Below are 23497 nucleotides of genomic sequence, written 5' to 3' on the forward strand. Positions count from 1 at the left end.
CCAGGGTTTGAGTGGAGTGTGCAGAAAGACACTGTTTGATGGTACTGATGCCATGTGAACCTACTTTGGAATCACAGAGTCATAGAATGGTCTGGGTTGGGAGGGACCTCCAAAGGTCATCCAGTCCAACCCCCTCTGCAGTCATCAGGGACATCCCCAACTAGATCAGGGTACCCAGAGCCCTGTCCAGCCTCACCTTGAATATTGCCAGGGATGGGGCCTCAACCACCTCCCTGGGCAACCTGCTCCAGTGTTCCACCACCCTCAGGGTGTAGAACATGTTCTGAATACCCAATCTAAATCTGCTCTTCTCTGGTTTGAAGTCATTCCCCCTATGTCCTGTCCCTACAGGCCTTTGTAAAATCTATTTGCAGCCTTCTTGTAGCCCCCTTCAGGTACTGGTAGGTTGTTATAAGATCTCCCCTGAACCTTCTCTTCAGGCTGAACACACACAGTATCACAGTATCACTAAGGTTGGAAGAGACCTCAAGGATCATTGAGTCCAACCTGTCACCACAGACCTCATGACTAGACCATGGCACCAAGTGCCACATCCAATCCCCTCTTGAACACCTCCAGGGATGGGGACTCCACCACCTCCCTGGGCAGCACATTCCAATGACTAATGACTCTCTCTGTGAAGAACTTTCTCCTCAGCTCCAGCCTAAACCTCCCCTGGCACAGCTTGAGACTGTGTCCTCTTGTTCTGGTGCTGCTTGCCTGGGAGAAGAGACCAACCCCTTCCTGGCTACAACCTCCCTTCAGGGAGTTGTAGAGAGCAATGAGCCTCCTCTTCTCCAGGCTAAGCAACCCCAGCTCCCTCAGCCTCTCCTCACAGGGCTGTGCTCAAGGCCTCTCCCCAGCCTCATTGCCCTTCTCTGGACACCTTCAAGTCTCTCAATGTCCTTCTTAAACTGAGGGGCCCAGAACTGGACACAAGACTCAAGGTGTGGCCTAGCCAGTGCAGAGTCCAGGGGCACAATGACTTCCCTGCTCCTGCTGGCCACACTATTCCTCAGCCTGTCCTTGTAGCAGAGCTGCTCCAACCCCCTGATCATTTTCCCGGCCCTCCTCTGGACCTTCTCCATCAGCTCCATGTCCTTCTTATATTGAGGGCTCCAGAGCTGCACACAGTACTGCAGGTGAGGTCTCCCCAGAGCAGAGCAAAGTGTCAGAATCACCTCTCTGGATCTCTGGCAATGCTGCTTTGGATGCAGCCCAGGCTGCCGTTGGCCTCCTGTGCTGCAAGCTCACACTGCCTGCTCCTGTCCAGCTTCTCATCCATCAGCACCCCCAAGTCCTTTTCCTCAGGGCTGCTTTCTGTCACCTCCTCCCCCAGCCTGTACTGATAGTGAGGATTGTTCTGGCCCTTATGCAGAACCCTGCACTTGCTCCTGTTGAGCCTCATGAGGTTCACCTCTCCAGCTTGTCCAGGTCCATGCATGTTGCTGCCCAGCCTGAGATACAGCCCTCATGGGGAAGAATTTCCTCTTAATGTTTAATCCTTTTCATGTTTAATCTAAATCCACTTTTTTCCTGTTTGAAGCCATTATGCCTCATCCTAGTACTACAAGCCCTTGTAAAATGTCCCTGCCCAGTGTCTTTCCTCTGAACCAGCTTCATCAGGTTCATGTCCTTCCTTTACTCCATATAGTTTTGGCCTTGTTGAAGCACTGACTTTTTCAGATGTAATACATCTTGGAATGAGAAACTTTCTGCTTTCAGACAGTTTCATCCAGTATGAGAAATATTTCAGAGCCATGAGTTGTGAAAGTTGTGAAAATGGCTTTTTGACTGTATTGAAAGGAAAAGTCTAAAATGCCTTTCTGTCTGTTCTAAAGACTGCCTGGGAAAATGGCACAATGAAGTCTCAGGGCATTTTGGGTTTGTTTGATTTTGCTCCCCACAATTCTTTCATTTTTATTGTCTCTTCCTTCCCCCCCCCCCCCCCCCCCCCCTTTAATGCAAATTCCTTTAGCTAAGAACAGTAAAACCCAAGAATATGAAATCCTTGACCCTACAGCCCCTTGTTCCAGCCAAACTCATTCATCAGTGGCCTTTTAGGAATCCATAGCTCCTTGACTTCCCTAAGGGGTGCCCAGTCTGTAGCCTCCAGTTCATATGAAAATCTTGAAGAATTTAGTCTGCCCTTGGCCATTTCCAGTTCTTGCATTATCATAGAATGAGAGAATGGTTTGGGTTGGAAGGAACCTTACAGATCATCTAGTTCCAAACCCCCTGCCATGGGCAGGAACACTTTCCACTAGAGCTGGCTGCTGAAGGCCTCATCCAGCCTGGCCAAATACAGTGTACTGAAACAAATTAGTGAACACTCAGGGGGTGGTGAAGACTATGAACATTCCTCTCAGGGCAAATGGGGTCTGAGGGGTCCTGCCCTCTCATTCTACCTTGCTTAATCTTTCCTTGCTAGACATCAGGCATGGTCATAGAATTGTTTTGGCTGAATGAGACCTTTAAGATCAACCATCAGCCTGCCACCACCATGGCCATTAAACCGTGTCCTGAAGTGCCATGGCTGCAGGTTTCCTGGAACACCTTCAGGGATAGTGACTCCTCCACCTCCCTGGGCAGCCTGTTCCAATGCCTGACCACTCTTGCAGCAAAGAAATTGTTCGTAATCTCCAATTAGTGCAACTGGTGCAATTTCAGGCCACTTCCCCTTGTTCTACCATTCTGTACTAGAAAGAAGAAATCAAGCCCCACCTCACTGCAACCTCCTTTCAGGCATTTGTGGAGAGACAACCTCCTTCAGGTGCTTCCCACTGTCTGTAGGTCTATGCAGTGCATCAGAGTAAGGCAAGGGAATATTTTGAAGCAGTTTATTAATGTAGCTACCTGCTGTGTACAGGGAAGTGGAGAAGGGAAAGCACTTCTGACATTGCCTTGGCTTTTGAGGATTTAATGTCTGCTTTGTAGTGGCTGAGTAACTTTTTGAGGTAGGGATGGAAGGCAGAGTGTTTCTGAGGTCATTATTCACAGCTCTCCTGTGATGGTAGAAGCAAGAGGATCCACCTTCTTGAATCCTTGCTCTGCTTTTTGTGTGTGTGTGTGGTGTTTGTGGACTCCTGTGTTGTTTGTTCAACTGCTAGGTGCTTCTCTCACTGCAAATGGGGCTGGACTAAGGCTAAGTGCCAAAAACCCCAAGAGAATAATCTGTCTTTTAGACTCCGTTTGTATTTTTAGTGCATTTCCCCTCCCCCTTTCCCCCCAGGAAAGATTAATCTTGGCTTGTTAATGGGTGGCTTTACTGCCAAGTAGCAAGTATACCTGTAAGAAAAAGGAGCAGTGTTTCCTCCAGTGTAAGATTTTATGTGCAGAGTGAGATGGACCCTCTGTCCTTGGCCGTTTCGTGCCGCCCTCACAAATGGATTGACACAGTCCTGGCTGACGGTATGAACCTGAGAAGCTGGCTTTGTTCAGGCTCTGTTGGATCACTTAGCCCTTTTCACTGTGCAGAATTTCTCCTTATGAAGTGTTTTCACTTCAAGTGTTTTCATTTGTAGTGATTTATTGCTGGTGCATTTCTAATGTTCATGCCACACATCGTTTCTCCAGGGATCAGTTTCTCAGGGCAGTCGCCACCGAAGGTGTGCTGCGTTGGGGAGGCTGCACCCAATCTTGGAGCCAAGAGGGAGAGGCTATTAGGAACTACCAGCTGGGATTTTGGTGATGAGATGCTAAAAAGCATCTGTGTAGGAAGTGACCACGTTTATGCCTGAGTCACCAGGGGGTTAGAGATGTTTGGATTTCAACAGTAAATTTCAAGGATTCCAGTTTGTCATAGGTTGAAGTCGAAGCTGTCTGGGGGGGTTTGCTGCTGTGGGCACTTGCTGCAGTGTCCCAGGATTTGTGTGACTGGCCTCAGACTGAATATTCATAGAATCACAGAATGGTCTGGGTTGGAAGGGACCTCCAAAGATCATCCAGTCCAACCCCCTCTGCAGTTAGTAGGGGCATCCCCAACTAGATCATGGTGCCCAGAGCCCTGTCCAGCCTCAGCTTGAATATCTCCAGGGATAGGGCCTTAACCATATCCCTGGGCAACCTGTGCCAGTGTTCCACCACCCTCATGGTGCAGAAGTTGTTCTGAACATCCAATCTAAATCTGCTCTGCTCTAGTTTGAAGCCATTGCCCCTGGTCCTGTCCCTGCAGGCCTTTGGGAACAGTCCCATTGCAGCCTTCTTGTAGCCCCCTTCAGGTACCAGAAGGTTGCTATTAGGTCTTCCCTGAGCCTTCTCTTCTCCATGCTGAACACCCCCAGCTCCCTCAGCCTGTCCTTGTAGCAGAGCTGCTCCAACCCCCTGATCATTTTCCTGGCCCTCCTCTGGACCTTCTCCATCAGCTCCATGTCCTTCCGATACTGAGGGCTCCAGAGCTGCACACAGTACTCCAGGTGAGGTATCAGCAGAGCAGAGCAAAGTGTCAGAATCACCTCTCTGGATCTCTGGCAATGCTGCTTTGGATGCAGCCCAGGCTGCCATTGGCCTTCTGTGCTGCAAGCTCACACTGCCTGCTCCTGTCCAGCTTCTCATCCATCAGCACCCCCAAGTCCTTTTCCTCAGGGCTGCTTTCTGTCACCTCCTCCCCCAGCCTGTACTGATAGTGAGGATGGTTCTGGCCCTGATGCAGAGCCCTGTACTTGCTCTTGTTGAAACAATTTTGTATGATGAATGTATGTTGAAAGAAAAAGCAAGGGTTCTGAACACTGACAGCACAGGAAGTTCCAACTCAACATGAGGCAGAACTTCTTGCCTGTGAGGGTCACAGAGCACTGGAGCAGGCTGCCCAGAGACGTTGTGGAGTCTCCTTCTCTGGAGACTTTTAAGACCTGTCTGGATGTGTTCCTGTGTGACCTGTGTTGATTCTATGATCCTGCTCTGACAAGGGAGTTGGACTTGACGATCTCTGGAGGTCCCTTTCAACCCCTAACATGCTCTGATCCAGTGATTGGGATGGGCTGGACAGACTATGTCCTGTAGCCTTGTGAAACTGCACTTTTGTGACTGGGGTGGGTATTTTTCCTGTTGATCACCATCATAATGTGAAGTGCTTGCTGGTGAGATAAGCCTAAGCCAACCTTGACCTGAAAGTTTGGTGCATAAGCTGTGTGTTTTCTGGCTGTCAGCTGTGCAAAGGAGAGCCCTGCTCTTTTTTACTACTGCTCTGGGTGTGTGTAAGGAGGAAAGCAGGAAGCAAAAGGAAGGTGTTATGGCTAAGAAGGCTGAATCCATCTGTGCAGATGTGGGTCCTGACTGTATCTTTGCTGCAGTTTTGTTTGTTGCTTATCAGTGAATTAAGATTTTTCTTTTTTTTATCTCATTTCTTTATGCTGAAGCTGAGATCCCCTGGCCTGATTCACAGAAGTACAAGGGACTGAAGTCCAGAATTTGAACATACTCAAGTGTTAGGAATCTGAGAGTGAGCAGCCTGAGCCCCCTATGTCTTTTTGGAAGGGAAGCTTTTTTCCCAGCTCAGTTTGCCTGGAAGTGTGGATGATGCCATTCCTGCTTTCCAGGGTGCATTATGAAGGTTGATTAATGACTGTGATGAGAGCTATATATAAAAAAAAGAAAAGGCTCCTGAGGAAACTAATTTCCCTACCTTGATGGTGGGATTTGAATAGTCTGGTCCAAAACACCAGAGGCAGCCACATGTGGAACCATCTCTGCTGTGTACAGGAGAAAGCAGGGGAGCTCGTCAAAGAGTAATATATGAGTGCCTGGTTAAAGACAATATCCTGATGCATATGTGCAGGAGGGACAAATTCAGTTTGTCCAGGCAGCCATTCCCTAATTTATGGATGTTTGACTTTGCCATCTTCTAAATACTCTTTTAATGCAGTGGTTTGTTGGTATTTCTTCCAGTGTAATTTATGTTTCAAATGGGAAAGGCTGGTAGGCTCATCACGAGGAGAGGCTGGAACCTGAGGCTGGCTCTTGGAAGACATTTAGTTCTGGCTGCTTTTTGTGTGCAAATGAGTGCCTGGTTGATGCTGTGTTGGCATCTGCAGCTCTGTGGTTACTGCTCTGAGAATGAAGTGACCACAGGGAGTGATCCTCCACCAGTACCTGTGCAGCTTGAGCCCTTGGAAAAAATCATAGAATCACAGAATGCATCAGGTTGGAAGGGATCTGGGCTGCAGCAGGAGAAGCATAGCCAGCAGGGCCAGGGAGGGGATTCTCCCCCTCTACTCTGCTCTGGTGAGACCCCAACTGGAGCACTGTGTCCAGTTCTGGAGCCCCTATTACAGGAAGGATCTGGAGGTGCTGGAAGGTGTCCAGAGAAGGGCCATGAGGATGAGCGGAGGGCTGGAGCTGCTCTGCTATGAGGACAGACTGAGGGAGCTGGGGTTGTTCAGCCTGGAGAAGAAAAGGCTCTGAGGAGACCTAATTGTGGTCTTCCAGTATATGAAGAGGGCTACAAGAAAGCTGGGGAAGGACTTTTGAGGGTGTCAGGTAGTGATAGGACTGGGGGGAATGGAGCAAAACTAGAGATGTGTAGATTCAGGTTGTATGTTAAGAAGTTGTTCCCCATGGGGGTGGTGAGAGACTGGCAGAGGTTGCCCAGGGAGGTGGTGGAAGCCTCATCCCTGGAGATTTTTGCATCCAGGCTGGCTGTGGCTGTGAGCAACCTGCTGTAGTGTGAGGTGTCCCTGGCCATAGCAGGGGGGTTGGAACTGGCTGATCCTTGAGGTCCCCTCCAACCCTGACAATTCTATGATTCTGTGGCAGTCGTGGAGGTGATGGTTGCTGGGGCACTGGGGAATTCTGTCTCTGTTTGGAGATGAAGGCAAACTTCTCTTGTAAGGCCTGAAAACCTTTCACAAGTGCTTTATTTACAGTGAAAAGGAATTGCTGCATTGCTGGGGGGGAGGGGGGGGGGAGGGCATGTGTTGCAAGGGAAAACAACCCTGTTCTACTGTATTTTATTTGTTTTCTGTTCTGTAGGTAAAATACAAAAGAGACTTTGAAGAGAGCAAAGGAAGAGGGTTCAGTATTGTGACCGACACGCCCGAGTTACAAAGACTGAAAAGGACTCAGGAACAAATCAGTAATGTATGTGACTGCCACCTAAAGTGCTTGTAGATGGAGGAATAGTGTGTCTAAGAAAAGGTGTGTTTGGTGGTGTTGCTGATGCAGGCTGTGAGAGTGCAGAATCTGATCTTGGTGCGTGTCAGATTTGGAAGCGTGTGTCCCTGGATACCGCGGACTTGTCCAGCACATGGGCAATGTGTGTTCACCTCTCCAGCTTTCCCCAGGTGTGCTCAAAGGATTTTTCTGTGCTGAAATGATTTGACACTTCCCATTGTATTTTTCTCCTTCACAGATTTGCCAGCAACTAAGAACTCTCCTGTAGCTTTTTGTTGGTGTGTACATGATGTAAATGCAGCGATAAAGTTTTGTCTTTTTCTTTTTAGCAGGCAGTCAAAAATGGCCTTGCTGGCAGGATGGAGTTCTCTTGAAGCAGATAGAGTTGTGCCTCTGGTTTTTAAAAGGAACAAATGTAAGGTTGTGTTCTGAGAGATGCCAACAGGCAGAATTTAGCCATGTGTTTTGTTAGCTGAGAGCTTGGAAGTGGACTGCTCTCAGGAGTGGGATCTTTACAGCTGAGATTTTTCCTCTTTTCACCAGGAATGTTCTTTATTTCTGTTCTCTTCCCTTATCATGGTGGAATACTGGGGACTATGCAGTGCATGTCATCTGTCTGAAAGTAAGAACTAGGGGGAGCTGGAAATGGCACAGAATCAATGTCATCAGCTCGTCTGCCCTTCCTCCTGATCGTTTTTCTGCCACAAGAATTTGTCTCCAAAGGTGGGTTTGTGATTTCGTTGTTGGTTTTGGATCACTCCTTGTAGCCGTGAAACACCAGAGGCACCCTGTGTAAGTACAGTCAGAGGAAAGTGATGGTTTATTTACTTGAAAGAAACAAAATGTTTTCAGGTTGGGCTGTTGTGGTGGGGTGAAATTAATCCCCCAACTAATTTGGACAAAAACTACCCCCAAAATAAATGGCCAGACTTAGCTCAGTTTGGGATGGAAGCAAATGGAGCTCTAGTTACAGGCAAACTACAGTCTAGAAAGGCAATGAATGTGTACAAACTATACAATAGATGTACAGTATAGAAACATTTACAACTTATAAACAGCACAGAAACTCCTCAGACCCCTCTGATGGATCCAGGGGATCCATTCACCTCCTCCCCCACTCCCTCCCCTCTTCCCCTTACCTCACACAGTAGCCAAAACAAAGATCCTCTGGCACGGCCACGGGAGAGAGAGAAAGAGAAGTTGCAAGCAGAAGAGACAGAAGAAGAAAAGAGAGCAAGAACTGTTTGTGCCACTACTTTGTATCCCCAGTAGCAAACCAATGAATTCCATAGACCTTAGCATTATTTTCCTTTTGTATCCAATGGTAATCATTTTACTGTCAGTGTTTGCAGTCAGGGATTAGGCTGAAGTTCCCCCTTCAAATGGTAAGAGCTGTGTTTGAAGCGAGTCCCTGATAAGTACTGGTTTAGCACAGCCATGGAGATGCACCACTCACTAATTAAGATTTTGGATGTCCAGGGCTGGTCTTTGAGGTGAAAAATCAGGGCTCACTTCCTGGAGCTTTGGCCAGTGGAGAGGATGGTTCATTTAAGAGCCATGAGAAGGTGAGAACAAAAGCTCATCTCTTCTGTCAGCTGGAACTGCTGGTTTGTAAGAGTGAAAGATGTGCTCTTGGGAGTGGCAAAAAGCATGGCCATTAAGACTTCCATTTGGGGTCTGGGAAACTTCAGTGAGTCCCTGGTTTTAATCAGCTGTATTTTTGTTGTTGTTGTTGGTGGTGGTAGTGGTTCAGACCAGGGACTGAAATTAGGTCTTCTCATGACCTACATAGCTTGCTCGAGGAAGAGTGGTTCTTTTATGTGGGGTAGTTCTGGAACACGTCAAGGAGACGAAACAAGCAATGCCCTGATGAATACTTAATCCCTTGCAGGGGTCTGCTCTGCCAGAGGAGTTACCCTACTGCCATACTCAGGCTTGGGTATTGGCATGCTAAGAAATTTAATTAGATCTCCCAAGCCCAGTGCCCTCCACATCAGAATATAGGACAGTGTGACACAGCTCACTTGCACACTCTTCCTTTCTCTCCTTCAAAGCTCATTGGGTTTCCTGCTGTGGGAAAAGGGGAAAATAAACCCAAAAAGCCATTTTGTGAAGTAGGAGAGTTTTCTTCCCACCTCTGCTTTTGAGTGGGACAGGGGGATTTCTTCTCTGGCAGATGATGTTGTTATGATTTTTGATATCAAAGCTATCTCCCTGCCTTTTCAGACCCAGGAATGTAATTTTGAATGTGAAAATTGGAGGCTTTTGTTTCATTTCCCCCCCTCAGTGGTTGGATATGCCACTCCTGGCTCTTCCTCCCTAACTGCCCATCCTCAACAGTGCAGAGCTGTTTTCTTTTTGTGTAACTGACAAGAGATTGCAAGTCACAGCCTCTGTCAGAAAGAATTCATCTTGAAGAGTGAGATGGAGTTCTAAAATGTGCATAGTAAAGGGAGCTGCATCTCGTTTATGCTTACACTACAATGATCTGATTTATAGCATTGACTCCTAGAAAGAGAATTCTGCATGGGCCACAGCTGAAATCTCACCAGAAACCTCCTGTGTCAGAGAAATGCCTTCCACACAGAGCAGTGTCTGTGTTGATCAGCTAAACATCATGGACTAGAAGGATGTGATTAAGGTTTCCAGGCCATGAAAGGTAAGCACTTGAATAATTTGAAAGCAGTTTGACTTTTCCTATAGAGCAAAATGGAAGCATACTAATATATCTCTTTTAATTTATAGTTACTTGGTTTGATTTCACCTTGAAACAGTAGAAACTTCCCAAAGAACCTCTCTGAAACAAAATTGTAACTGCTTCATTGAAGGGGTAAGTGAGCACAGTTAAATGGGTAACTGCTCTTGATGGAGACAATTAAAAGGGAACTAATGCTAATAGATAGGATTGAGCAGAAAGCTGTGGAAAATGTTGGCTTTTTCATAGAATCATCCAGGTTGGAAAAGACCTCAGAGATCATCCAGTCCAATCTGTTACCTATTACCTAACACCTCCTGACAACACAACCATGGCTCCAAGTGCCACATCCAATCCCTTTTTGAACACCTCCAGGGATTGTGACTCCACCACCTCCCTGGACAGCACATTCCAATGGCCAATCTCTCTTTCAGTGAAGAACTTTCTCCTCACCTCCAGCCTAAACCTCCCCTGGCACAGCTTGAAACGGTGTCCTCTTGTTCTGTCACAGGTTGCCTGGGAGAAGAGACCAACCCCCACCTGGTTACAACCTCCCTTCAGGGAGTTGTAGAGAGCAAGAAGGTCTCCCCTGAGCCTCCTCCTCTCCAGGCTAAGCAACCCCAGCTCCCTCAGCCTCGCCTCACAGGGCTGTGCTCAAGGCCTCTCCCCAGCCTCATTGCCCTTCTCTGGACACCTTCAAGAGTCTCAATGTCCTTCTTAAACTGAGGGGCCCAGAACTGGACACAGGACTCAAGGTGTGGCGTAACCAGTGCTGAGCACAGGGCACAATGACTTCCCTGCTCCTGCTGGCCACACTCTTCCTGATGCAGGCCAGGATGCCATTGGCCTTCTTGGCCACCTGGGCACACAGCAGGCTCATGCTCAGCTGCTGTCAACCAGTATCCTCAGGTCACTTTGTGCCTGGCTGCTCTCCAGCCACTCTGACCCCAGCCTGTAGCACTGCATGGGGTTTTGTCCTGGTATGAAGTGTTGCACCCTACAGGAACATTAGCACAGTACTCTGCCTTTTTAAAGAGTCTTTCCTGCTGTCAGTATAAAGCTTCTGAGGAAAGAGGATAGTGAAGGGAGTGGGAGGAGAGTGGGTTGAAGGAGGGGGCTGGATTTTGATTGCTGTTTGACTACCAGCAAGCCTTTCCCTGGAGACTTAGACCAAAGGTGAGTAATTTATTTTGTGGCTCAGTGGATGTATCAGGACCAGGATGGAGTTGTTTACAAAAGAATGACAATGGTCTCAGTGTTCCATGTGCTTGAGCATTAACAACTGAATTCTGCAGATGTGCAACATGCTTGTTAGAGTCATGAAGCCTTTCTAGGAAATCTGGGATCAGTAGCCCCAGGTGGCAACTGTTACAGCTTCTCAGCACTGAGTTATCCTGAGAAGGGCCAAGCTCACATACCAGTGTGCTGGGCTGCATTGAGTTAGTGGATCACAGAATGGTAGGGGTTGGAAGGGGCCTCTGGGGATCAGTGAGTCCAACCCCCCTGCCAAGCCAGGTGCACCTAGAGAAGGTCACCCAGGAACACGTTCAGGTGGGTTTTGAAAGCCTCCAGACTCCACCACCTCTCTGGGCAGCCTGCTCCAGCACTCCAGCACCTGTATGTTAAAGAAGTTCCACCTTGTGTTTAGGTGGAGCTTCTTATGTTCAAGTTTGTGCCTGTTACCCCTTGTGCTGTCACTGGGCACCACTGGAAAAAGCCTGGTCCCATGCTCCTGACACCCACCCTTTAAATATTGATCAGCATTGATAAGATCTCCCCACTCCCCCCTGCATAAACTGAGCAACTGTTTCGCTGCTGGCTTTGCAGGTTTTTGAGCACCCTTTGCATGGCTGAGCAGGCATTTCAAAATGGAAATAAATTACCACAAATTAATGTGTGTGTGTGTGTGTGTGTGTGAAAATGCTTATAAGTATTATGAGAAGTTTAGAATTATTATGTAAGTTTATTAATACCCTCTCAATTATTCCAAATTCCAACATTTCCATGCAGTTGCCCAGAGAAGGACAACGAGGCTGGGGAGAGGCCTTGAGCACAGCCCTGTGAGGAGAGGCTGAGGGAGCTGGGGTTGCTTAGCCTGGAGAAGAGGAGGCTCAGGGGTGACCTCATTGCCCTCTACAACTACCTGAAGGGTGGTTGTAGCCAGGAAGGGGTTGGTCTCTTCTCCCAGGCAACCAGCACCAGAACAAGAGGACATAGTCTCAAGCTGTGCCAGGGGAGATTTAGGCTGGAGGTGAGGAGAAAGTTCTTCACTGAGAGAGTCATTCGTCATTGGAATGTGCTGCCCAGGGAGGTGGTGGAGTCCCCATCCCTGGAGGTGTTCAAGAGGGGATTGGATGTGGCACTTGGTGCCATGGTCTAGTCATGAGGTCTGTGGTGACAGGTTGGACTCAATGATCCTTGAGGTCTCTTCCAACCTTAGTGATACTGTGATACTATGTCAGTGTTTGTGGGCATTGGGTGTGTAGTTAATGCACACAACATGCATAGAATGGTTTGGGTTGGAAGGGACCTTAAAGATCATCTAGTTCCATGGGCAGGGTCACCTCCCACCAGCCCAGGTTGCTCAAGGCCTCACCCAGCCTGGCCTTGAACACCTCCATGGAGGGGGCATCCACAACCTCCCTGGGCAACCTGTTCCAGTGTCTCACCACCCTCACTGGAAAGAATTTCTTCCTAATCTCCACTCTCAATCTTCCCTCCTCAAGCCTATACTCAAGCTTTATACTGTTCACAGAGAAATGAGTTTTGTTAACAGACCTTGCAGTGTTTGGGCTTCCTCTCAGACTTTGAGAGGATTTTCAGTAAGGATCAGACAGAATCACAGAACCTATCCAGCTAGAAGGGACCTCCTAGCTCATCCAGTCCGACTCCTGACCCAGCACTGAAGAGTCAACACTAAACCATGTCCCTAAGCACTAGCTCCACACACTGTTTGATTGCCCCCAGGGATGGTGACTCCAGCACTGCCTTGGGCAGACGATTCCAATGTTTGAGAACCCTCTCTGTGCAGAGATATTTCCTAACCTCCAGCCTGAATGCAAATATTCTCAAGAAGAAAACAAACCCCAGGGATTTTTAGAGGGGATTTTGCCAACAGTCTAACTATAGGCTGATATTCTAGGGGAAAACGTGAGGGTGGCAAAAGGAAGAGGATCTAGAAGATGGCAGAAGTCTTCTTTATTGATCTATCCTGACACATGGCTAAATGAAGATGTGGGAACTCAATCTAATAATATTTCCTCTGGGGAAATGGAACACTTCCAGCAGTTTGCAGCAATGAGCTGCTGCTTACTACCTCTGCACTTTCATGTCAAGATATATGGCCTGGGGCATGTTTTATCCTATGTGAAAGAAGTTGCTCTGTCTGAAATCTGGTCCTGGTAAATGTCTGCAAAGTCTAAAGCAAAACAGGTGTCTGTACAAATTGATGGAGTGAGAGGCTTTCATTAAGATGAAGGCCAGTGTTTGGATAGTAGAGGTTGCTGCCTTAGCTGTATGGCTGGAGGGGTGCATGGAAGCTTTCACAGTGGGTGCCCTCCTTGCACTGGGAGCCTTTCTCACTTCCACAGAGATGCTGTTCTGAGCTGAGGTCATGTGTGAGCAGGAAGCAGCAGACATCTGCCCTTCTTCCCTTGGAGAGCCAGCAAGTGGAGTCATGGAGTTCATTTGTATGGCTGTGACTGCTCTTCTGGGAGGTTTGGGCAGTGGATGAAATGAAAGCTGCATCCTTAGGTAAAAAATAGAGAAGGAAAAGGAAACAGATGAAATCTGGTTTGCAAAGCACCCTTCCAAGGTGTCCTCTTTTGGTGAAGAGCTTGAGTTAGGAAGGATGGTAGAGCTAGTAAAATGAAGAGTTAGTAAAATGGTAGAGTAATGAATCACCTCTGGAGGGTGGAGGTTGTCAGCCCCCTGTACTCCTCACTGAAGTTAGTGAAGCCTGTACTGGCTGCAGAGACAGAGCATGAAACTCCTGTCACATTCTCCAAAGCAGTGGCTGAGAAAGGCTGTGGATTCATTCTCTTTAATGACATCTGCTGCCTGTTAGGCTGGATCAATGGGCTGAGACCACGTGTATGAGATTCAACAGGGCCAAGTGCTGGTCCTGCACATGGGTAACAACAATCACCTGCAATGCTTCAGGCTTGGAGCAGAGTGGGTGGAAAGCTGCTCAGCAGAGAAAAACCTGGGGATGCTGGTTGGCAGCCAAGTGAAGATGAGCCAGCAGTGTGCTCAGGTGGCCAAGGAGGCTGCCAGCATCCCAGCCTGGATCAAGAATAGTGTGACCAGCAGGACCAGGGAAGTGATTGTCTCCCTGCACTGGGCACTGGTGAGGCCACACCTTGAGTCCTGGGTTCAATTTTGGGGTCCTCCAAGAAGGACACTGAGGGGGCTGGAGTGTGTCCAGAGAAGGGCAACAAAGCTGGGGAAGGGTCTGGAGAACAGGGCTGGTGAGGAGCAGCTGAGGGAGCTGGGGTTCTGCAGTTTGGAGAAGAGGAGGCTGAGGGGAGGCTTCACTGCTCCCTACAACCCCCTGAAAGGAAGTTGGATCTAGGTGTGTACTGGTCTCTTCTTCCTATTACTAAGTGATAGAATGAGAAGAAATGGCCTGAAAGGTTTAAGTTGGATATTAGGGAAAATATCTTTTCTGCAAGAGTGGTCATGCACTGAACAGGCTGCCTGGGGGTGGTGGTGGAGTCACCAGCTCTGGAGGTGTTCAAGAAATGTGTGGCCATGGCACTTTGGGACAAGGTTTGATGGCCAGGGTGGTGTTGGGTTGATGGCTGCACTTAGAGGTCCCTTCCAACTGCAACAATTTGATGGTTCTGTGTTTGGTTTTCTAAGCATCAAGAGCCAGCAGTTAAGTTTATACAATTCCAGGGGAAGCAGTGGGGGGAGTAGGTTTCCCCCCAAATTTAACTCAACTAAGTAACTGTTTTCTGGAGAAAGACACTAAAGGTATGGAGTTGGTCGATGTGATACAAATCTGTCTTCAGGGAGCAACTCAAGGGGGAAACAGGCAACCTTGCTGCTGTACTCGTGCACACCTGAAACCAGCAACTGTCCTTAGGATGGTTGAGCCCTGGCTCTGTTTGTGGGAGCCACAACCAACCTGTCTCCTTGCTCAAATGTAAAATGTCTCTTCAACTGCCAAAACAGATTGTGGAGAGAATTGGCAGGAGAAGATGTTAACAACAAGGCCCCCGAGCTCCCTTTGGAGGATTCACAGTGTAAAGCCCACAGAGCCTCATCTCAAAAGGTGTTTGGTTTTGTTTTCCTCTTCCATTGAATTTTAGGGGAATAAGAAGAACACTGTGAAAGGGACAGGAAAAGCTGACAGCAGGATCAGTGTCTGCATTGCATGAAATGAGCTGTGGCACATCAGCAGAGGGCCTGGGTAAGCGTCTTAAACCACAGCTTTCAGCCACAGAGAGAACTGATGTTGCTCTAGCCACTGCTGGGATTTGCACTGTTTTCTGAAGCAATTCCCACTTTCTCTGACTGACTCTATATTCCTCAGCAGGATTTTGGTGGTGTTGTTTCATTTGGAAAATGTGCATTTAATCATCTGTGGCAACTGTGCCCAGTAACAGGCAAAGCCTTGCTGAGCAGCAGATGAAGTGCTGGGTGCCTGCTGCAGGCATGGAAGGCTTGCTGCACCACCATCCTGGTTGCCTTCTGCTCCCATGGGCTCCTCTGCCAGTTCAACAGGAATTGAAACTCCCATTGCTATTCACAGAATCACAGAATGCATTAGGTTGGAAGGGACTCTCGAAGGTCATCTTGTCCAACAGCAGGCAGCAGGGACCACAGCAAGTCTGATCCTGAATGGCTCCAATGGTTGGACCTCATCTGCATCCCTGGGCAACCTGTTCCAGTATTTCACTGCTCTCATTGTGCAGAACTTCCTCCTGATGTCCAACCTAACTCTGCCCTGCTCCAGTTTTAAACCATTGTCCCTTGTCCTATCCCCACAGGCCCTTCTGAACAGTCCCTCCCCAGCCTGCCTGTAGGTCCTCTTCAGATATTGAAATGCAGCTCTAAGGTGTCCCCAGAGCCTTCTCTTCTTTAGGCTGAACAGCCCCAATTCTTTCAGCCTGTCTTCATAGCAGAGGTACACTAGCCGTCTGGTCATCTTTGTGGCCCTTCTCTAGACCCTCTCCAGCAGGTCCATGTTTCTTTTGTGTTGAGGCCCCCATAGCTGGTCACAGTACTCCAGATGAGGTCTCACCAGAGCTAAGTGGCAGAATTGCCTCTCTCAACCTATTAGGAGCACCTGGCCTGTGAGGACTGTTTGAGGGAGCTGAGGTTGTTCAGTCTGGAGAAGAGGAGGCTGAGGGAGACCTCATTGCTCTCTACAACTACCTGAAGGGAGGTCAGAGCAAGGAGGGGGCAGCCTCTTCTCCTTTGTGACAAGCAACAGGACCAGAGGAAATGGTTTCAAGCTGCACCAGGGAAGGTTCAGGCTGTAGATTAGGAAATATTTATTCATTTGCAAGAGTTCTCAAACACTGGAATGGTTTGTCCAGGGCAGTGCTGGAGTCATCATCCCTGGAGGTGTTCAAGCCTTGTGTGGACCTGGTGCTTAGGGACATGGATTAGTCTTGATTCTTCAGTGCTGGGTTGAAGGTTGGGCTGGATGAGCTTGAAGGTCTGTTCCAACCAAAGATATTCTGTGATTCTTGCTTTGATCTCTGTGTAGAACAATGGTCACCAAGCATTCAGCTGATAATGTTGTCTTCCATTTACTGTTTGTTCACTGTATGGTTTTGTTACCAGAAAGTGGTGCAAACCCAAGCTGTGACTCCCTTGTGGAGTGGTCCTCAAAGCTTTTTTCTCACTTCTTTAATGGCATTGCACAAAACTGTTGTCAAAGTTGTTGAAGAAATGGGGGAGGCATCTGTCTCGGTCCAGAGAGGGAAAGAGACTCAGTTCCTTTGACTATTCCCATGTTATGAAATTAGAGGCACAAATGAGGCCAAAATATCAACAGCTAGACTATTTATTACACAAATAAAGTGGATGGATCAGAAGGGGAGAGAGAGAAAAGAGAGAGTGAGAGAGAGAATAGGGAGAGAGAAGAGGAAGGGAATTCTATTACCACACCCCTCACCCCCCCAAGACAGCTTGAGTCTGTGGAGGAGAGGTGCTGCAGCTTTGGAGGTAGAGGAGATGTTGGGTCTGTAGAGGAAGGGTTCTGCAGCTTTGGCTGTGTTGTCCTCTGAGCAGCCTCTTCAGCTCCATGAGTTGCAGCAGGTGGAACTTAGGACACAGTGAGAGGGTTCCTCCTGTTCCTCTTGGTCTGCTTCTTCCAAGCTCCATGGTGATGTCTCTGTCCTGGTATTCTCTCTGTTTTTCCTTCTTGGCAGCATTATCCAGGTCTTTTCCTCCTGTGTTTTCCTTCATCTGTGTTTTCTTTCTTCTGAGCTAGTAGTTGCTGAGTTCTTTTATGCAGTTTTTAGGTCGATTGGCCTCTCCATGTTTCCAGGACAGCTGCAGTCTGGTGAGCAATCCTTATTTATGCACTTTCCCAAGAGTCATTCCAGTGGCCCTGCCCAATACACATCAGCTATTGTCTGGGCAAGCAGCAAAGGTGGTTTTATCTTTGTTGAGTCACATCAGAAGAGCCAAGATTTGAGTCTCTCACAGCATCGTGCTCCCTTTTTCTGTGGTCCTTATTTACATGACCTTGAGCACAGAGATCAAACTGCTCATGCTAAACCATTACCTGTAATGGGAGGCTGATAGAGCAGGTAGAGGGAAGCAAAATCTTGGCTAGGGAATTTTACAGCTCTTTGTAGGGGAGGGAAAGATGCCTGAGAATCCCCAGCAGAGTGCTTGTGATTCATCAGGGGTACTGCTGACTTCTTTTTTCTGTCCCCAGAACTTTTTCAGGTTCTTTTTGTGGGTCTCCTTTTCTTAGTCCTTGTGAGATACATGACAGTAGCTCCTAACTTGTGGGAGGAGACACTATTTTTAGACCCCCAAAATGGCAAACTGAAGGATACTTTTGGGAATGTCAGATACTTAGCACAGTTATTGTGCATGAATCTGTCAGTACAGGTGGAACTGAATCATTTATTGGACTTTTAGCTACTGGAAAAGTTCTACTGAACAGCTGGGCTTTCAATATACTCCAATGTCTCTCTCAGCCACATCAGGCCATATTCCATGGAAGCAGTAGAACAGATCTATCCCTAACATGGTGACATTCTTCACCTGCTGAAGATCAGCTTCTTGGTCCAGAGCAGGAGAAGCAATAGAATCTCTCACAGATGGAATCATAGAATTGTCAGGGCTGGAAGGGACCTCGAGGATCATCCAGTCCCAATCCCCCTGACATGAGCAGAGACTCCTTACAATACATCGGACAGCTCACAGCCACATCCAGCCTGGCCTTAAAAACTCACACCTCATACTACAGCAGGTTGCTCACAGCCACATCCAGCCTGGCTGCAAACACCTCCAGGCATGAGGCTTCCACCACCTCCCTGGGCAACCTCTGCCAGTCTCTCACCACCCTCATGGGGAACAACTTCTTTCTAACATCCAACCTGAATCTACACATCTCTAGTTTTGCTCCATTCCCTCCAGTCCTATCACTCCCTGACACCCTCAAAATCCCTCCCCAGCTTTCTTGTAGCCCCCTTCACATACTGGAAGGCTACAATTAGGTCTCCTGGGAGCCTTCATCTCTCCAGCCTGCACAACCCCAATTCTCTCAGTCTGTCCTCAGAGCAGAGAGGCTCCAGCTCTCTGCTCATCCTCATGGCCCTTCTCTGGACACCTTCCAGCACCTCCAGATCCTTCTTGGAACAGAGGTTCCAGAACTGGACCCAGTGCTCCAGGTGTGGTCTCACAGGAGTGGAGCAGAGGGGGGATAATCACTTCCCTCACCCTGCTGGCTATGCTTCTCTTGCTGCAGCCCAGGATGTGATTTGCTTTCTGATGTTGCTTATAAGATTACTCCTTTTATAACACAGGTGGAAAGATGGGGGACTCTTCACTAGAAAGAACAGAAGTGTTTGGCCACTGAGAAGCTGGAAGACAAACCCCTGCCAAAGGTCCCTTCCATCCTGACAGTTCTATGATTCTGTTTTTTCCTGGGGTTTCAGATGGGGTCTTTCCCAAAGTTCATATATTGCTTAATTCCTTCTATATCATGGTTGTCAATTATTTTTTCCCTGGGATTTCAGAAGTGGGTTTTTTTTCCTCAGAGTTCATATACTACTTAATTCCTTCCATATTATTGTGAGCAATCATTTTTTTCCCTAGGATTTCAGAAGTATTTGTTTGTTTGTTTCAAGGTTCATATATTGCTTAATTCCTTCTCTATATCACTGTGGTCGATTCTTTCTTTTCCTGGGCTTGCAGAAGTGATTCTTGTTTGGTTGGTTCAAAGTTCACATATTGCTTCGTTCCTTTTCTATCACTTGCTTTCATAGGAAGTTACTTGATTACCAAAGCTGTAGAGCCATTATGGTGTTAAAATACATCCCCCAAGTCTCCAGGAAGTTTTCCTGTGAGGTTCCCCAGGGAATGGCATAGCCTTTCTGATTCTAATTTAAATAAATACATTTGACAGGATGGCTGTAACCTTGCTCACTATATTGACAAAGCAAAATGAGTTGCCGTGGTGGAAGTAAAATGAAGCCATCCAGAAAAAGCCCCCAAGGCAGGGATTTGCTGCATTGTGTAAGTGGGTCAGCTCATGCATGAGAAATGAAGGCTAATTGTAAACTGCTTGCAAAACCCCAGGCTTGAAGTAGAATTGACTCCAATGATAACCTAAATATTTTGATAGTGGTGTCCTAGCACGCTTCTCTTCGGAGAAATTGGCAACAAAGCCGGGTGTGTTAGGGAGGAAATAATTAGGGCAGTTCTTTGTGAGGCATTAGAAGAGTGTCACTGAACTCCCAAATCAAAGGCTTTGTGTTCACTTGTGTCACTGGCACTGGTGGATTTCATAGAATCACAGAATTGTCAGGCTTGGAAGGGACCTCAAGGATCAGCCAGTTCCAACCCCCCTGCCATGGCCAGGGACACCTCACACTACAGCAGGTTGCTCACAGCCACATCCAGCCTGGCTGCAAACACCTCCAGGCAGGAGGCTTCCACCACCTCCCTGGGCAACCTCTGTCAGTCTCTCACCACCCTCATGGGGAAAAACTTCTTTCTAACATCCAATCTGAATCTCTCCATTTCTAGTTTTGCTCCATTCCCCCCAGTCCTATCACTCCCTGACACCCTCAAAAGTCCTTCCCCATCTTTCTTGTAGCCCCCTTCAGATACTGGAAGGCCACAAGAAGGTCTCCTCTGACCCTTCTCCTCTCCACACTGAACAGCCCTGACTCCCTCAGTCTGTCTCTGTAGCAGAACAGCTCCAGCCCTCTGCTCATCCTCACGGCCCTTCTCTGGACACCTTCCAGCACCTCCAGATCCTTCCTGTAATGGAGGCTGCAGAACTGGACACAGAGCTCCAGGTGGGGTCTCAGCAGAGTGGAGTTGAACCTGTATTTGTGTAAACCTAGATTTGGGTTGCTTTTCATGAGCTAAGCTTTAATTCAGCAAAGAATTGCTGCTCTTCTCTGCAGTCATCAAAATGTTCAATCTGTTCTGGAAAAGTACCTCTTGGGCTTCTTTCTGCTGCAAATAATAATAATAAAACCAGGGGTAAAAATGTATTTAGGAGATATGAAAGGAAACCATTTTCTGCCTTGACTTGTTTCATCTTCTGTTTGTGATAGGAGGCTTGTATGAAAGGCAGAAGTCATTTAAGGAACTAACATATATACCATAATGTCTCATGGACTTCATTTTTAATCCACAGTAATTACCATATCCTGTCAACAGACAGATGTGTTAGAGAAGGAAACCTCTAGGTCACATTGACCTGCTGGAGCAGGTCCAGAGGAGGCCACAAAGATGATCACAAGGCTGGAGAACCTCCCCTATGGGCACAGGCTGAGAGAGTTGGGGCTGTTCAGCCTGGAGAAGAGAAGGCTCTGGGGAGACCTTAGGGCAGCCTTCCATTACCTGAAGTACTACAAGAAAGCTGGGGAGGGACTTTTTACAAGTGCTTGGAGTGATAGGATGAGAGGAGATGGCTTTGAGTGTGAGGAGGGCAGGGGGGTTGGAACTGGATGATTCTTGAGGTCCCTTGCAACCCTAACAATTCTATGATTCTGTGTCCATGACAGCACAAGGGGAACTGGGGGCAAGCTGGAGCAGACAAGGTGCTATGGGAACAGAAAGGAAAACTTTGTCACTGTGAGGGTGAGAGAGCCCTGGCACTGGCTGCCCAGAGAGGCTGTGGCGTCGCCTTCATTCAAAACCCACCTGGATGTGTTCCTGTGTGACCTGCCCTAGCAGGGGGGTTTGGACTGGATGAGGAGTAGTGTGGCCAGCAGGAGCAGGGAGGTCATTGTGCCCCTGTGCTCTGCATTGGTTAGGCCACACCTTGAGTCCTGTGTCCAGTTCTGGGCCCCTCAGTTTAAGAAGGACATCAAAACACTTGAATGTGTCCAGAGAAGGGCAACAAGGCTGGGGAGAGGCCTTGAGCACAGCCCTGTGAGGAGAGGCTGAGGGAGCTGGGGTTGCTTAGCCTGGAGAAGAGGAGGCTCAGGGGTGACCTCATTGCCCTCTACAACTACCTGAGGGGTGGTTGTGGCTGGGAGGGGGTTGGTCTCTTCTCCCAGGCAAGCAGCACCAGAACAAGGGGACACAGTCTCAAGCTGTGCCAGGGGAGTTTAGGTTCCAGGTGAGGAGGAAGTTCTTCACCGAACGAGTCATTCGTCATTGGAACGGGTTGTCCAGGGAGGTGGTGGAGTCACCATCCCTGGAGGCATTCAAGAGGGGATTGGATGTGGCACTTGGTGCCATGGTCTAGTCATGGGGTCTGTGTTGATAGGTTGGACTCGATGATCCTCAAGGTCCTTTCCAACCTAAGTTATACTGTGATACTGTGATCTCTAGAGGTCCCTTCCAAGGCCTAACATTCTGTGATTGTGTGATTCTTGTCATCTGACCAAAGGACTCAAGTCTCTCTTTAAACATGAGTGACTTGAAGCCTTGACTGACTTGGCAGGCTTCTGATATTTCAGTGCATGCTCTCTGGAGTGGCACTAAGCTACTAAACCATGACAAAACCCCAGCAACATTATTTTTCTTCCCTGTGTCACTTGAAGGTATTCCAGCAGCAGCAAAATCACTCATTATTTTTAATGAGTCCATGCTGTTGTTTTTCAAGCCAGTGTTGTTTTTTACATATAGTAATAAGAGAATGAAAATAAAACATCTTCATAGGGGCTCAACTTGGGAGCTAATTAAAACAAAGCTTTTAGAATGAAGGGGGGAAAAAATTAATTAGCCAAAAAGTTGAGAACCAGGAGTCAGCACCTCCAGAGATCCTCAAGTAATTAAATGCTTGCAGAGGAAAGATAATTTCTAATTTCCTTGTTTGCCTATGCTGTCCCACTTAAAATTCCAGCTTTCAGTTCTATCTTGTCTGATGCTTTTGTACTGCACACCAGTTTCTAGGGCAGCATCTTAGGCAGTAAACCTCCTGCTGAAGAACAAGATGCTCTGCTGCTTCGAAAGCTAATGCCAGCTTTAATCTTGATCCTTGGAGATTTGAGTGTCTCACCCCTATGATGCTGCACGGACTTGATTGACCTTGACAGCAGGGGTAGCTGGTCCTCTGTGGCACTCAGCTCTGTTTTTCCCTCTTAGCACATATGTCTGTGATTTCCTTGGCCTGTCAGTAGATCTATTTAGCTGTGACAAAGCCAGCGCTGTAGTAGGTGTGATGATTAAACTTCTCCAACATCCTAACACGAGAAGGAGGCAGTAAGAGTTTGCATGGCATGTTTCTGCTTGTGTCCTCAAAGATCTTGCAGAATAAGAGTTTGCTTTTCCAGAAAGCAGTGGGACAAAGGCCTTTTGTTACCCTTTTATCTTGATGGGTGTTGGCTTCCATACTGCTGCAGAGCTGGAGCTCCTCAGTAGTGCTGTTCCTTCAGGCACCACTGATGGGAAATGAAAGTGCCTCCATCTCATCTCTCATTTTGGGCACCTCACTCCAGGAAAGACATTCAGGTCCAGAGAAGGGTAGTAAAGCTGGTGAAAAGTCTGGAGAACAGGGCTGGTGAGAAGCAGTGAGGGAACTGGGGGTGTTTGGTTTGGAGGCTGAGGGGAGACCTCATGGCTCTGTACAACTCCCTGGACAGAGCCAGGTGGGGGTTGATCTCTTCTCACAAGCAACTAATGATAGAGAAGAGAAAATGGCCTCAAGCTGCAGCAGGGGAGGTTTAGGCTGAACAATAGGTAAAAATGTTGTTGTTGAAGGGGTTGTCAGGCGTTGGAACAGGATCCCCAGGGGATGGTTGAGTCACCATCCCTTGCTGTGTTTAAAAGCTGTGTAGAGCCTAGTGGTGGACTTGGTGGAGTAAGGTTAATGGTTGGACTCAGTGATGTTGAAGGTCTTTTCCAACCTAAATGATTCAATGATTCTCTGTTTTCTTGCCTACTCAGCAGGGAGACCTGCTCTGGGGTGGGCTAGGCTGCCCTTGGCTGCAGTATTGTGAGCACAAAAGGGAAACAGCCAAAGGTTTTCTTTGCCTGTGCCAGGAGAGCTGTAGATACAACCAGGGCAAGGGCAGCAGGCGTGGAATG

At 47.9% G+C, this 23497-nt stretch overlaps 2 protein-coding genes across 3 annotated transcripts in view; both read left to right on the forward strand.

The window, feature by feature from the left end:
* The window catches only part of LOC137444980 (LIM zinc-binding domain-containing Nebulette), a 354339-nt gene that overhangs the window by 170257 nt on the left and 160585 nt on the right, over positions 1-23497 (forward strand). For both annotated transcript variants that reach the window (XM_068146344.1, XM_068146345.1), the window contains exon 4: positions 6970-7077. In XM_068146344.1, coding sequence (XP_068002445.1) covers positions 6970-7077 — 108 coding nt within the window. The remainder of the gene's footprint in view (positions 1-6969; positions 7078-23497) is intronic.
* The window catches only part of LOC137445004 (nebulette-like), an 81478-nt gene continuing 65064 nt past the window's right edge, over positions 7084-23497 (forward strand). Inside the window, exons 1-4 of the mRNA XM_068146407.1 lie at positions 7084-8675; positions 9610-9769; positions 9856-9940; positions 15121-15221. Coding sequence (XP_068002508.1) covers positions 15191-15221 — 31 coding nt within the window. The 5' untranslated portion in view covers positions 7084-8675; positions 9610-9769; positions 9856-9940; positions 15121-15190. The remainder of the gene's footprint in view (positions 8676-9609; positions 9770-9855; positions 9941-15120; positions 15222-23497) is intronic.

This window comes from Melanerpes formicivorus, unplaced genomic scaffold (assembly GCF_026170545.1).
Source record: "Melanerpes formicivorus ecotype bairdi unplaced genomic scaffold, bMelFor1.0.p_v2 SCAF_13, whole genome shotgun sequence".
Lineage (NCBI taxonomy): Eukaryota > Metazoa > Chordata > Aves > Piciformes > Picidae > Melanerpes > Melanerpes formicivorus.